Source organism: Terrapene carolina, unplaced genomic scaffold (assembly GCF_002925995.2).
Source record: "Terrapene carolina triunguis isolate 2854851 unplaced genomic scaffold, T_m_triunguis-2.0 Scaffold17, whole genome shotgun sequence".
Lineage (NCBI taxonomy): Eukaryota > Metazoa > Chordata > Testudines > Emydidae > Terrapene > Terrapene triunguis.
Genome location: NW_020664368.1, coordinates 1,717,649 through 1,733,742, shown reverse-complemented (window position 1 = coordinate 1,733,742; position 16,094 = coordinate 1,717,649). Strand labels below are relative to the sequence as shown.

At 44.2% G+C, this 16,094-nt stretch overlaps 1 protein-coding gene across 1 annotated transcript in view; it reads right to left on the bottom strand.

The window, feature by feature from the left end:
• Positions 1-16,094, bottom strand: part of LOC113406015 (glutamate-rich protein 6B-like) — a 47,718-nt gene that overhangs the window by 25,919 nt on the left and 5,705 nt on the right. The window contains exons 2-5 of the mRNA XM_026647950.1: positions 12,435-12,492; positions 9,023-9,135; positions 7,034-7,114; positions 1,847-1,945 (exon numbers count right to left, since the gene is read on the bottom strand). Of these exons, the coding sequence (XP_026503735.1) occupies positions 1,847-1,945; positions 7,034-7,114; positions 9,023-9,135; positions 12,435-12,492 (351 nt within the window). The remainder of the gene's footprint in view (positions 1-1,846; positions 1,946-7,033; positions 7,115-9,022; positions 9,136-12,434; positions 12,493-16,094) is intronic.

The window sequence follows — 16,094 nt, the reverse complement described above, 5'->3', positions numbered from 1 at the left end:
AAATTAAGCAAGGTTTCTACGGAGCTTCCTCCATAAAATTTTGGAGTCCAATGCCTTCCATTTTTGAAGACTAACATATTTCAGTTATTAAAGTGTATGGAGTCTGGGGGAGGGTGGTGGCGGAAGAGAAGCTATGCAGGGATGGGTTTGTCTGGAATTCTGTCCTACAATAGTTTGCCACTGTCAAAGTACATTCTGTTAAAGTACCAAGAAAGGCTGCACATCAAAACCCCAGGGCCTAGATTCACGCGGGTGTTTCCTACCTGACAACCACAGAGCTACATATAGAAACCAGCATCAGCACAATACAGAACAAAAGCAAGAAAACCCCCACACAGGGAAGCAGGCTGCTACCCCATGCCTTCCTCCTGTCTTGCTCTGCTAGGGACAGATGTCATCCTGGTCTACAGATATAAAAATATACCCGTATTTGGCTTTATGTAACATTCTGGTCCCAAACTTTCTATGAAACAATGAGAAAAATTAACTTGCTATGCCTGTTTGCCTCGTTCTTTGCTTTCCTATGTTTGCTTTGCTAGCTGCCTGTTTCTTTTCTCCTCAATTTTACCTCTAATTAATTTCCCCCCTTTCAAGTCTTTCCCATCTTCTGACCATTCCCCCCTTTCTCTTACTCTCTTTTCATTCTCCTTTCTCTCTTCCCCCCACGTCCTATGCCTCCTCCTCCCTCTCCACATAGTCTTTCCTTCCCACTGTTTTTCTTTCATCCCCCTTCTCTCAGATTTATTGTCCACTCTCTGACTCCCCCCCAGTCTCCTTTTCAGTTTTCTTACCCCCCCCAAGCCCAAGCTTTTTCTCACCTTTCATGGCAACTGCAGAGTCCTACCCCTCCAATAGGGCCCCCGCACCCTCCCATGGGATGGGAATGTGGGACCCACTGGTGAAGTTGGGGAGGGAGGCCACATGTTGCTAAGTGTTTCGTGGTGAGATTGGGGCAGGGCATGGTAGGCTGCCTCCTTCAAACATTCAAACAGCATCAGGGGAGGTGGCATGATCCAGTGCCCAGATGGAAGCCACAGTCTGAGACTGTGAATGGACAGCAGCTGTCCATGGGCTGACCCTCTCAAGCAGACTGGAGAGGTGGTCCATGCTGTGCAGGGATGCAGTGCCTCTTGATGCTTCTCACAGAGACAGGTCTGCCTGGAAGGTCTAATACATTTTGACTCTTGCTACTTTAGTTGCCTCAATAGCCTTCTGCAGCAGTGAATTCCATAGGTTCCTTTATACTTTCCAGTTAAAAGTATTTTACGTTATCCTTTGAATTCCATCGAGCATCTCATGTGGTTGTATTGTGGGAAAGGCCTGGGAGTCTGGAGGCTGGTGGGACAGGTACAGATGGGAGATGAGGGAAGCTGAAAGATGACTGCGTGGTCAGAAGGGAAAGGGCGAAATGTTACATCATCAAATGGGCAAGCCCAAAGTAACACCTACCTCATTCAAATCCCCACCCATGAGCCAGAACCCTCCTACCAAGGTGCCAAACCCCCTCTCACTTTGGTTGCTGCCCTCGACAATATTCCTGGACAGGGTGATTTATCCCCCATTACTACGGAGCGTTAGCCATCTCTCCTCTAAAGCAACAAAGCTGGGATTTTCAAAGGAGACTAGTTTAAGGGTGTTGGATGCCCAACTCTCATTGAAAACCCCACTTTAATTTACAGTGACCATGATTATTCATAGATTCCCAGGCCAGTCCGACCTCCTGTATAACACAGGCCATAGAACTTCCCCAACATAATTTCTTTTGAACTAGAGCCTCTCTTTTAGAAAAAGATCCAATCTTGATTTAAAAATTGCCAATGATGGAGTCTCCACAAGCGCACCCTACCTTCGTCTTTGGATTTTGTTTGGTTATTTTCTTCGCTTCCTTCTTCAGACTCTTGTGTCTCAATTTCTTCACCTACGTTAGTAAAGAGCACCACAACACCTGAAACATAAAAGCAGATTTGTGTTCTGAGTTGGTCTGATAGTGCACTGGCAGTGCTGAACTAAATGAGGCTAATCCTTAACCAGAGTCATGTGGTGTATGGCCAAAACTCTTGTCCCACATAGAAACATTATATTGGAATAGGATGATGATCCATCTAGTTTGGTTTCCCAGCCCTAAAAATGTTTTAATTGGGTGCTTCAGGGGAAGGAGAAAATCCCCAACTTTGTACCTGGGTAACATAGGCTCAGGAACTAGAGCTGCAGGCAGCATCCCCAAGTTTCACTGTGAAAAGTTTGCTGGTGCTATCAGAATGGAGCTGGCATTATTTTGCGATTCTTGAGAATCCCGGAGCTGTGCTGAACCCGTGTGGTGTGAGCGGGAATCACATTTTTTGACATTGCTTTTGAACACACGTGGTTTACAGTTTCGTTAGCTGGCTTTCAGCACCCCCCAGCACCACTGCCTGGGTAACCATGAATCATTAGATGCCATGGGGTGGAAGTTACTTCCCAATCCCAGCTGGGGATCATTTATGTCCCTAAGCATAAAAATGGATAACGTAGCTTTGTTAGTATAAAATCGGATTGTGACCCAGGCACCTGTTGGTGCCAACTGTTAGAGGACAGAGACGGTGCATAGAGTTTTACAGGGATCCCCTGGCTTGGATAGGTGCATATTAATTCACCAAAGTTTGGCATGTAAGGTCTCTACTGAGAGCCAGTTGCTCATAATTGGTTGCCATAAATGACTGGTTGCCATAATCATTGCAAAATGTATGTACAGATAATATTTAAGGAGTTATGTTTCTATACTAAAAGTTATGTTCTTAAGGCAGGTAACCAAGCAGTGACATGTCTCAGACAGTCCCTTTTGAGGCAGTGGGTAACAGACGCTTATCTCCCTGTCTGGCCATTGTGTATTGTGCTCATAATAGTGTAGGCCTATTTGCATATTGAGCCACACGCTGATTAAGAGCAGGGGCGGCTCCAGGCACCAGCGCACCAAGCGCGTGCCTGGGGCGGCAAGCCATGCGGGGCGGCCTGCTGGTCGCCATGAGGGCGGCAGTCAGGCTGCCTTCGGTGGCATGCCTGCGGGAGGTCCGCCGGTCCCGCGGTTTCGGTGGCGGATACGCCAAAAGCAGGGGACCGACTGCCGTGCTTGGGGCGGCAAAATACATAGAGCCGCCCCTGATTAAGAGATTGGGAAATCTACAAGTAAGGAGTATACAGGAAAAAAACAACCAGCAGGGGGGTGTCCTGCTTATGAAAAAGGACAATGGATTGTTCTGATATATCTGGGGCTGCTAATAGACCCCCTGGATCTTGACTCACGAATGGACGATCACAGCCAAGCCTGGCTGTAAAACGCTAGAAGAACTTTGGGCGAGCCTTGCTCTGTAAGACATGAGAGCATCTAGTTAATTAAGTCTAGGTTTTAGAATGTGTGTTATGACACAGACTTCCTGTGTGAACTTGGGCAAGTCACTTAGTCTCCGTGTGCCTCAGTTCCTCATCTTCAAAAGGGGGATAAAAGTCCTTCCCTATCTCCCAAGGGTGCTGCGAGGACAAATACATTAAAGAGTGAGAGGTGCTCAGATATGCTGGTCATGGGGGCCATGCACGCACCTGCCATAGGAATAAGACGGAACTGCCCTCTATGAAGAGTTACAGGAATTCCTTATGGCCTGTCGATCAGCTAATAAGAACCTTCCCTCCCTCTACACAGGCTTCCTTTTTTCAATCTGGCACTTATCTCTGGGGGGCTCTGGGACACACAATATTATGGGCCAAATATTCAAAGATAGACACCTAAGCTGAGTCCATTATATACAGATATACATTTGTATACGGCATCTGGTTCTTGTGCATGTGGTCACCCATTTTGCAGGCACACTTGTTTCACAGGCACCTATTTTTGAACATCTGCCTACGATCTATGAACCAGGGACTCTATGTTGTAAAATTTATTTACCCGGGAAAGCTACAGTGTCTGGGAATTTACTGTTGTTTTCCCTCTCGGGTAAATTTGGTCATTACCTGACCTTCTCAGGTTTCAGCTCAGCCAGACGTTATGGACTTGATGCAGGAACCACTTAGTGGCCTGTGTTTTGCAGGAGGTCACACTAGATGATCATAGTGGTCCCTTCTGGCCTTAAAAAATAATAATCTATGAATCAGTGTCCCACAGCGAGAGCGCTGTTGAGCTGGATTTATAAGTTAGGATTCCTCTGGTTTTTAGTCCCGGACCTCCCCAACCACTAGCCCATCCAACACCCTGTCACATGCTTTACCTACTGATGGGTTATTGATTAAAATTTCTGATGCCCTAAGAGATTAACAAATGTCAGTGTTTAATCATTGTTTGTTCCAGATTAAATTTTTTAAAGAGTTTATTTTATTAAGAATCACCAATTTATAGTTCTGGACATTTTAGTTCTAAGCTCACAGGTTTTTTTATACTTACCTCACAGAATGTTTTCCATGCTATCCAAATTCACTGGTATGCGCCAGTGCTTTACACCATGCTAGAAAGGCAAAGCAGTAATAAACCCAGCTTCATCGGCTGGTTACACTGAGTTTGTAGCGTTAGGGTGATGCAAAGCAGCTGGATCCTGCTGGTGAATCCATCCTCAAATGCTGACATTTCTGTGTTAACTTGGCCTCATCATACATGTTATGTGCATTGCCATAGCAAGTAGGGCCTCAGTCCTGGACGAGGACCCCATGGTGCTAGGCACTGTACAAATAGTTAAGTGTTAGCGGAACTGCTTGGTAATAGTGACCATAACATAACAAAATGTAACATCCCTATGCACAGGAAAGCACTAAAGCAGCTCACCACGGTAGCATTTAATTTCAGAAAGGGGATCTACACAAAAATGAGGACGTTTGTTTAAACAGAAATTAAAAGGTACGGTGCCAAAAGTGAAATCCCTGCAAGCTGCATGGAAACTTGTTAAAGACACCACAATAGAGGCTCAATTTAAATGTATGCCCCAAATTAAAAAAAAAATTTAAAGGACCAAAAAAGTGCCACCGTGGCTAAACAACAAAGTAAAAGAAGCAGCGAGAGGCAAAAAAGCATCCTTTAAAAAGTGGAAGTTAAATCCTAGTGAGGAAAATAGAAAGGAGCATAAACTCGGGCAAATGAAGTGTAAAAATATAATTAGGCCAAAAAAGAATGTGAAGAACAGCTAGCCAAAGACTCAAAAAGTAACAGAATTTTTTTTTTAAAGTACATCAGAAGCAGAAAGCCTGCTAAACAACCAGTGGGGCCACTGGACGATCGAGATGCTAAAGGAGCACTCAAGGAAGAGAAGGCCATTGTGGAGAAACTAAATGAATTCTTTGTATTGGTCTTTATGGCTGAGGATGTGAGGCAGATTCCCAAACCTGAGCCATTCTTTTTATGTGACAAATGTGAGGAACTGTCCCAAAACTGGGTGTGTGGGCAACGAAATGGCAGATGAAATTCGATGTTGATAAATGCAAAATAATGCACATTGGAAAACAATCTCAGCTACAGGATACATACAAAATGATGTGGTCTAAATTAGTTACCACTCAAAAAAGAGATCTTGCAGTCGTGGATAGTTCTCTGAAAACATCCACTCAACGTGCAGTGGCAGTCAAAAAAGCTAACAGAATGTTGGGAATCATTAGGAAAGGGATAGATAATGAGACATGAAATATCATATTGCCTCTATATAAATCCATGGTATGCCCACATCTTGAATACTCACGTATTGCCCCATCTCAAGAAAGATATATTGGAATTGGAAAAGGTACAGAAAAGGGCAACAAAAATAATAAGGGGTATGGAACAGCCTCCATATGAGGAGAGTTGAATAAGACTGGGACTTTTCAGCTTGGAAAAGAGACGACTAAGGGGGGGATATGATAGAGGTCTATAAAATCATGACTGGTGTGGAGAAAGTAAATAAGAAAGTGTTATTTACTCCTTCTCATAACACAAGAACTAGAGGTCACCAAATGAAATTAATAGGCAGCAGGTTTAAAACAAAAGGAAGTATTTCTTCACACAACACACAGTCAACCTGTGGAACTCTTTGCCAGAGGATGTTGTGAAGGCCAAGACTATAACAGGGTTCAAAAAAGAACTAGATAAATTCATGGAGGATAGGTCCATCAATGGCTATTAGCCAGGATGGGCAGGGATAGAAAACCATGCTCTGAAGTGTCCCTAACCTCTGTTTGCCAGAAGCTGGGAATGGGCGACATGGATCACTTGATGATTACCTGTTCTGTTTATTCCCTCTGGGGCACCTGGCATTGGCCACTGTCAGAAGACAGGATACTGGGTCTGACCCAGTATGACCTTAAGTGGTAGTGTCTATCCCTGGTTTATTATTGAAGGTAGTCCTTACTACATTGCTGCTTATGTTGTCAAATGTACACAGTAAATACACTGGATATGCAATATGGCCACCTTAGTATTGCTGTAGGAACCTGTCCTTTTGGATTTCCTGGGCCTCACTTAAATCACTGTGCTGGGCTCTGGGGGAAGAAGGGGGTTTGGGTGTATTGGCTGGGGTGTGTGTATGTGGCTGGGCTCTGTGGGGAGGGGTTTTGCGTGTCTGACCCCCCCATCTGGGCTCTGGGGAGGTGGGAAGGGCACAGAGAAACAGGAACTGGGTTGTCATGGGGTTTCTTTAACACTCTACTCCTGGGGGGATTTTTTGTGTGTGTCTGTATTGTTACAGACATACTTGCTGACAGGTATTTTGAAATAAATTACCAAAATAATTGAAATTGGCGTGATTATGTAGTGTTATTTTGACAAATAAAATTTGCAGAATTTTAAAATATTGTGTACAGAATTTTTAATTTTTTGGAACAGAATGCTCCCAGGAGTACTTTAGACACCTAAATCCCAGGAAAATCAATAGGAGTTAGGTGCTTAAATGCCTTTGAGGGTCTGGTTCTTAGGCCCTAATTCTGATACTTACTCCTGTTCAGTAGCATTTTACTCTCTCTGTGATCACATTGGCTTTACTGTGGCTATTTGTGGAGTAAGACAGAACATAAGAAAGTGTATCGGAATCTGACCCTTAGCGCTCCTCACCTTGACTTGGTATGGGCTCATGACTGTCCTTGCCATCCACATCTTCTCTGCTCCTCTTCTCCTCTCTGATTACTGATATAGCTTAAAGATCATGTTTTAGTTATGAAGTAAGCTTAGGAAGTAGGAGGGAAATTAAATTTACTGCTTCTGTGACTAGAGATATGAAATAAATCTCAGATTCAATGATAGATCAATAACACCAAGATTGGTTTTAAATTATTAATAAACTATGAGAAATGAGCATAATAATTCTATGAATCCCAGTTCTGAGGTCCCGTACATTTTCGAAGCACAACCTGCACATCTTTGGCAAAAGCTACCGTTAATAAGTTAATGTCCTTTGTTTTGTTGCTAAGCATTTAATAGATTCAGAGGTGGGCTGTGATAGGTTGGCGATAATGCATTTTCTGTCATATAGCCATGAAAATACTACATCATCAGCTTCCAGTGGCATGACAGACAACCTCGCTCAGCTGGGGCCCGATGCAGTCTGAATTTTTTCCCCAGGCTCTGCAACAGAAGAGGGAATGTCCTCCTTTGAGGGAGGCCATTCCTCTCAAAGGCAGATACATAGGGCCTGATTTTGCTCTCTCACCAGTGTCCCAGAGTAACTCCACTGAAACTACTGGAGTTACACTAGTGTAAGAGGACAAGCAGGCCCTTAAAGGTGATCTTACACCATCACAGAGCCCTATCCTGTTCCTAGGCATCCAGGAGAAACCACCTCCTTCTGCAAGACAACAGTGGGGCCATTTTTGAACCAGCTGACAGAGTCCATTATGGTAGAAGTTTTGAGGCACTCACACATGAAGTGAACTTTCCCAGCCAACAACTCCATTATGAAGCAGGAGCTATCAGTGAGGGAGAAGGGGCCCATTAGCCTGAAGAGACCTGTAATGGTCATGGGGATAGGATGGGAATGTGAGCAGAAAGGAGCTCCCCATAACTAGAGTGTTTCTAGGTGCAAGGTCTGCTGTAGGGTATGTCTATACTGGAATTAGACACCCGGGGCTGGCCCAGGCCAGCAGACTCGGGATCCTGGGGCTGTTTAATTGCAGTGTAGATGTTCGGGCTCAGGCTGCAGCCCAGACGCTAGGTCCCTGTAAGGGGGAGGGTCCCAGAGCTCAGGCTCCAGCACACACCAGAACATCTACACCTCAATTAAACAGCCCCTTAGCCCAAGCCCCGTGAGCCTGAGGCAGCTGGCCTGGGCCAGCCGCAGGTTTTTAATTGCAGCGTAGACATATCCCAAGTGTCCTCGTTGGTTTTGTCTAGGTTTCCACACACCCCTGCAGACTGGCCACATGAGGGAGCCATCAGCCAACAGAGGCAGTGAAACTGACAGCAGTCTGGCTAAGCACATACGCACCCCGAGGATCAACTCCCACTAAGGCCTTTCTTCTGTTGCAACCCTGCCTTCTGACTCCTGTGAGGTCTCTCAGGGAGCCCTACTCAGTGCTGGGGCCTTGACCCATTGCAAATAGGCTCTCTGAACCTATGGGGATTTGACTTTATATGCAGGGGGCCATTATGACTCAAGGCACTGCTGCTGCTGCTGCTCACAAGCAGTTCTCAAGTGGAACCCTGGCTCTGATTTAGCCTCAGATCTGAACTCTAGCCTATGTCTAATGCCAAGCTAGAGGTGGATCTGAACACTGCTACCTGAGCCAATCTTTGCATACAACCCTACTAAAATACAAGGCAAAACAAACCTGGCTGCAGAAAACCAGCTGTTCAAATGTAGATGCACTGCACTGAATAACAGGAGGGCAACACACATTAGCAACTCAGGAATGAGAGACATTTATCCTCCTGTCAAAATGCTTCAAATGCATCAAAGTTCATGCTGAATAGAATTGTGCATTTTTTTTACCTGATGCCACAAAGCCATTTTTGAAAGCAAACCGACTTTCATTTTTCCAAAGTGCACTCTTTGGAAAGCAGTGTGTTTTGGATGTTAAATATGGTGCTGCTGTTTGATGAGCTCACCATTCTCAATGGATGCCAGGGATTTGTCTGAATAACTCCATTCTGTCTGGGTCCCCAGATCCTCAACCTCACATCTTCTTCTGTGAGTGGCGGAAGATCCATCAACAGACTTTCTGCAAAGAGGCCACAGCAGACTGGCTTTTACATTACTACTAGTGACCAGAGTGGAAAAAGCATCAGAAATGTTCACTGAAGTAACGCACAAGCCAAATTTTTCAGAAATGACAAGTGATTACAGCAGCGGCGATGCCAGCCTCTTCCCAGTGGCGGGGCTGAGGTGGGCTAGACAGAAAATTTTGGGGCAGGGGGGAGGGCTGCACTATACATCTTGTGGGCACATGCCACCCTGCCTTCTGCAGTTCTGCGCTGCTGGTGGTGGTGGTGTTGCCGTCGCAGCTGGGCTCCCAGCCAGCAGCTGCCGCTCTCCAGCTGCCCAGCTCTGAAGACAGTGCCGCTGCCAGCAGCAGCGATGTAAGGATGGCAATACCATACCATGACACCCTTACTTCTGCATAATGTTTGGCCTTTGCACGGGGAAGGGTGGCTACTGGGAGGCCAAGGCAAAGTTTGGGGTGGCTATTACCTGTGCAAGCCACCCCCTTTCGCCACCGCTGGATTTTGGGTGCCTCCAACTTGAGACACCTTAAAGGGCCCTGATTTTCAATGTGTATGTGTATGTGTGTGTGTGGGGGGAGGCTGCACTTTCTGAAAGCCAGACCCCTTTAAGGTGTCTCAAGGTGGGCACCCACAATCACCAGTCACTTTGGACTCACAAAGGCAACAGATCTGTTTCATAAGAGGCAGCTGACTTCACACAGAATTTTTCAGAAGAAAGCCACACTTTAAAATGAATGAAAACATGGGGGCAACTATCAGCCTCAGGCACCCAAAAATATTAGTGGGGATCAGTGTATAAGAGCAAGCCTCCAGCCTTGTCACTTTCATTACTGCTGTTCCCTGGGGATTTCTAACCTAAGCATGACTGGCATGTGCTCATCAAGCCTAACCTCAATTTGGAGTGATTGATGCTCTGCTCATTTCATCTTCTGATCATGCAGCTCAGCTCCACTTCTCAGTGTAGCACTCACTCTGCATTGTGTGTGTGCCACAGTCCGACACAGGGGCTGAGTGTATTGGTGAGGAGAAGGAGGTGGGTCTCTTGGACCTCAGTATGATTAGTAACCAATGAGGTTTGAGGGATTGGCCTGTCATTTTCTGCACTTTCTTTTCACCTAAAATTGACTGGCAAGCAGTGAAATCATTTTGAACTAGTGTTAAAGAGCTGACATGGTTCCCATCCAGCCATCTCTACCTGACATCCCTGTGAGATAGATAGTTAATTTAGTTTGCCTCCTAAATGGTTATTTAAAGGTGTTCAAGGTCTTTATGAGCATCCTCCTGCATAGGAGAAACAAGGCTGAGCAAAGTGCCACCAGGGACTGATTGAATGTGACCCGCAGAAAGCCAGTGGATTTTTTTCCCCATAGCATTAGTGATTCAGCGAGGCTGTTACACATCACTGCCTTCATATTAGATGTCTTATGGTTAAGAATTTTAAAAGATTCTGGGCACTGCACACATTGAAATTTACATATTAACTGATGAAAACCCCACAGGAATGACCAATCTAAGTTACTTATATGGCCCCATTGCTGTAGTATCCGAGCGCCTCACAATCTTTTAACATTTTTGCCCTCACAACATCCTGTGAGGTAGGGAAGTGCTAGCATTCTCAGCTTATAGAGGAGGCACAGAAGCACAGAGAAACGAAATAATGTGCCCAGGGTCACACACAGTCTGCTGCAGAGAAGGAAATTGCACCCAAGTCTTCTAAGTCCCAGGCTAGTGGGGGGTCCTCACTCTCTGTGCAACAAAACACCTGGAAACACCTGAGGGGCAAGGACTGAACTGTGAAAAATGATGGTCGCAGGCTAGAAGGACCATTAGCCTGTGTATGAAAATCTGGGAAAGTCAAAGCAACTTGTGAGAATTTGTTAATTTATATCCTACCTATCTAGTGTGTTAAGCTCAGTTTGCGGTTTTTGTTTATTTACTAAGGTAATCTGCTTTGATCTGTTGGCTATCCCTTATAATCACTTAAGATCTACCTCTTGTACTTAATAAACTTGTTTTTGTTTTAAACCCAGTTTGTGTAATTCAAAACTGGGAGGAGGGGGGCAAAAAGCTGTGCATCTCTCTCTCCACATTGAGGGAGAGGGCAAATTTCAATTAGCTTACACTGTACAGTTCTCTGTGCAGTGTAGGACAATACAATTTTGGGTTTACTCTCCACTTGAGTGCAATTCCTTAGCTGAGAGCCTTCCCATGCAATACTGATCTCAGTGTCTGTCTTTCTGCAGCAGGGTGTCCCCCTACCTGTGTGCGTGCGTTAGAGGAGGCTTGAGGGTCTGGCTTAGCAGGACAGGGTGAGGAAGCCCAGGATGGTGGAACAGGCGGGCTCAGTGGTACCCCAGTACATCAGGTGGCTCCCCAGAAGGGGGGGGGGAGCAACCCATCACAGTGAACTGTTTTCCCAGTTTTTCAGAATTTTGAAATGAATGATGCCTCAGTTCTTCCAGGTTGTAAATTACAATCTGTGTTGATACCCCAGAAGGAGACATTTCACTGTGTCTACATGTAGCAATATAATAAACGCTCTTTCTATAAACAGACTATTATTGCTATTTTGGCTAGTGTTACACACAGACCCTTAGGCATACAGGCCCATCTTTTTTACTATAGGAAAATATTGCTCAAATATTAATAGTTAAAAGAATAACATCAGTGGGCCACATTCACCCTTAGTGATAAGTAAAGTACACCAGAGATTAATTTGGTCCAATTCGTTCTGAGCCAAAAATTGTACCTTCTTTTGAAACAGCCCTGTTATTTCCCCCTCTCTCTGAGATTAAATAGGTCTAACATTTATAGAGGAGGGCCTAAAATATGGGCCGGATCCTCAGATCACGTAAATAAGCATAGCTCCACTGAAGTCAATGAAGCGAACAATGGAGCTGCGCTGATTTACACCAGCAGAGGATTTGGCCTATTGTTTCACCCAAACTATACAAACATTTTGTCAAATAAAATCATATAAATACACACACAACTTCCAGAGCTGCTCTGCAGAATGCATTTTCCTTTAAGAAACAATCATATTGATGTCTGGACAGGTTGACAATGTTCTTTTTACTATAGTAAGCGATGCGGGCTATGAGACAATTACTTAGACAGAAGTAACTTCCAGATTATTAATAGCACAGATACAGCAAATCCTGCCAGATTGTAGATGCCGAAGACATACTATACATCTCCAGTTGTTAGATGTTCACAGTACTAGCCTAGGTATTGTACAAATATACTGTAACCTAACTGAATTGTACTGAAAAATGTTACCAAATACTCTCCTTACTTTGATTCCTTTGACTTAGAACCAGCATGCGGAGTTGATAGAGAATCTGCCTGAAATTCTAGAGGGGAGGGGAGAGAAAAGTTTTCTTTAAACATATGTTTTGCCCCGTGGAACAATGGGGCTTTTCAGTATGAATTTTCTTGCTGTTCCATTATTTTGTATTTCAGACAACACTTTGCCAGAGTTGCTGCCTTAATGGGAAGTTTTTTGTACTTTAATGATACAATAAATTGTATGGGGGGGGGGAGAGGAAGGGGGAAGAAAGCCTTTAAAATTAGTTATTAAAAAAAAGCCCTTGGAGTCTGAGGACAGAATTTTCAGAAAATGATAAGTTTTACAAGCAAATTTACTTTGGCTTCCTATTCAGGTATGATTATAACTGCCCGTATCACATCATACTCTGCAGACTGTACCATATGCTGTTCCTAAGACTCAAAGGACTTTTTAAAGAGATAAAGCCGTGACAGCGTGCCATGTAAATTACTCTACAAACCTAGCAATATGCCATGTATACACAGTTAGCAATGTTATGTAAATTCCAACAGTACACACACACACAAACACCAACCTACAGCAATATGCCTTTTAAACTACCACTGACAGCATGCCAAGTGAATTCCTTGCATACAGTATAAACCAATATGTTTTGAAAACTTTTGTCCAAACCTCCCAAAGTGCCATGTAAAATCTTGTATATGGGGAGTTAAATTGGCTGTAGGTTGGCAGGAACCCCACATTTTGCCCGCTTATCAAAATAGCGGACTCCTGTGAACTTCTCACTCGACCTAATCATGCCTGTGCTTCTGCACGGTAGCGTACTCTCAGGGGCGTGTGTGTGTGTGTGTGTGTGTGTGTGGGTGTGACTAATCTGAAACTAACTAGAATTGCACAATCAATTCTTTCTAGTTGAAAATAATTGTTAGTGGTGCTGAGACTGAGAGTGTGTGTAACCCACACACCTCCTGGTGCCATCTAGTGGCACCGAGACCACTTAGAGAGAGAGAGAGAGAGAGAGAAAATGAGTCTGCTCTACAGCCTTAGCTAACAGCCAGTTGACTGTCAACGGCGTTACACGTGGTATTGTGAGGAGCACAGAGAGGCTAAGATTGAGTGTCCTCTGATGCTGCTCACTGAGAGCTAGTGTGAGTATAAATAGCAGTGTAGCTACAGTAGCATGGGTAGCAGCAGTCGAGCCATGACTGAGCTGTGCTGAGTACAAACCCACCTGAAACTGGGTGGGTACATGGCACGTCTAAGCCAGGCCTCTGCTGCTGCTACCCATGTTACCACGGCTACACTGGTACTTACACTCACACTAGTTGGATGACAGCTACTGTGTATGCATACATGAGCAGAGAAATCAGCACGCTAGCTCGGAGCGTAGATATAGTCCAAGAATATGCCTGCACTGCAAGCGAAAGGTGAGATTTTAGCATGGGTACACATACCTGTGCTAGCTTTAACCTAGCTAGCATGGGTAACAATAGCAGTGTGGGCTTCAGTATGGGCAAGCAACCTGAATATGTGCCCAGGGTCCCTGGAGGACTTGTACTCAGGCTGCGATCCTGTGCTGAAACGGGGGCCACCATATCTGCACTGCTGTTACCTAGGTGATCTAGACTGAAGCTAGCATGGATATGCCTCCCTGGGCTACCATCCCTTCTTTATCTGCACTACAGACACACCCTAAGAACTTCTCTGCACTTGGGACTACCTCTTACACCAGTGCAAACCCTTAGTGTAAACATGCTGCACCAGTGTAAGAGGTAGTTTGCACTGGTGTAGTTTACCCTGGTTTGCAACCAGGGTGAGCTGCATCAATGCAAGCCATTTTTTACACGTGTGCAGCACATCTATACTAGGTGCTGCTGTAACCCACTGGTCAGTGTGTGTTACACATCCCCCTCTGTACCCACTCCACAGAGACTATGGGTCTGTTACAGCTTTCAGCTAGAGAGTCTGGCTCTTTAGCTCAAGCTGTAGACACACTGCTTTAAAGATCCTTGGTTCAATTCCTGCTGTTGACCAACATGGTGGCCAAGGCCATCACACTAGCATCAGTGCAAAAATCCCAAGCATAGGTGTGCTCTAAAACAGAGGAACTCATATAGAGAGAGAAATAGAGGGAAAGAAGACAGACGTTCAGAAATGAGTAGGAGATGGAAGAGAGACATGTGAGACCATCAGGGATTGGGGGAAGAAAGAGACACGTGGAGAGCAAGGGGATGGAGAGAGAGGTTTATACACTAAGGTGATGGGAGGAGGTTGAGGATAAGAAAGGGAAGATGCAGAAGACACCTGGGGAAAAGAAAGCACAAGAGAGAAGTGCTGATAGTAACTGGACAGGTAGCTGAAAGAATCAAAACAAAGCTTCCTGTATGCCATATTAATGCCCATACTTCATGGGCCATTCACTCCGGGACCCCTTTATGCTGCTCTGGCAGCATGAAGAAGCCTAAAAGTGGCTATCTGGTGCAAATTTATACCCACTTTTAGGCCCCTTTACACTTCTAGAGTAGTGTAAAGGGGCCCTAGTGCGAATGAAACTCTGGCCCTATATTTTTAAGTCACAGTGGACATTCTAAAAAAATGTGTTGTAGAGCTGCACATATATCCACTACATTAAACTTTATAGGACATTCATTTAAAAATGAAGATGTGTGAATTTTAAGTATGTTCATACCCTTATTGTATTTGCTTTCTGTAAATATTTTAGTGGGTGAATTTACTGGCACAAACGTTTGTGGCAACACCAAATTTTAAGCAAAAGTGTTCATGGACAGGAAATTCTGAGTTTGTAAATTGAGTATTCACACTGAAAACCTGACTCTAAAGTTGGGTTGACATTACACAGACATTCAGACCTGTTCTAGGACCGGTTGGAGGGCTAGTGTACACAAGGCTCTGGAAGTTGGATCTGGTTCAGTTAGCTTGCTGAAAAGTGGTTTTAACTAAACCTGTTTTAAATATGGATCCCTTTGCTAGAGCTTGTCTATATTACTGGATAACCAGCTTTAGAATGGGATGAAATATTTTTGTAAATTTCTGAAAAGTAGGCAGGACTTAAGAGTTACTCTCATCCAACCAGGGAACAGAAACATACCACACGATCACAGTATAGCATACCATGTAATCAACGTGTCCAATCAAATCTAACCAAACCAGTTCAAATTTCAAATATTGAATTCTCCCACAAATTACTCACAATCTACAGACCAAGAATTATTTGTGACAATTATTTAATCGAACAATGTTAAAAACTGGAAAAACATTGAGAAACCCGTAGGTTGTTCAGTCAGCACCTGAAGAGAATAAGGCAAAATTCTTCCTTTTTTTTTTTTTTGCTACAGATTTTTTACCAGCTTTCATAGTTTTTCCTGCTTTTTCCCTTCCTTTTGAGATTTTTCCCCACAGAAATATTTTATTTTTTCAAAAAGAAAAAATAAATCTAATGAACAATGAATAAAGAAGATAAAATTACATTTGGAATTTCCCTTTTTTGACAATTTTTGTAGTGATAAGAGTCTGTATAAATTTGTATTATTGACTGTGCTTTCTGGGTCCAAAACGAGGAGTTCCCCAAACCCATATTTGATTTTTTACCTACCATCCAACCATGCACCATTCTATGCCAAAGAAGCCATAGACAGCATATCATCT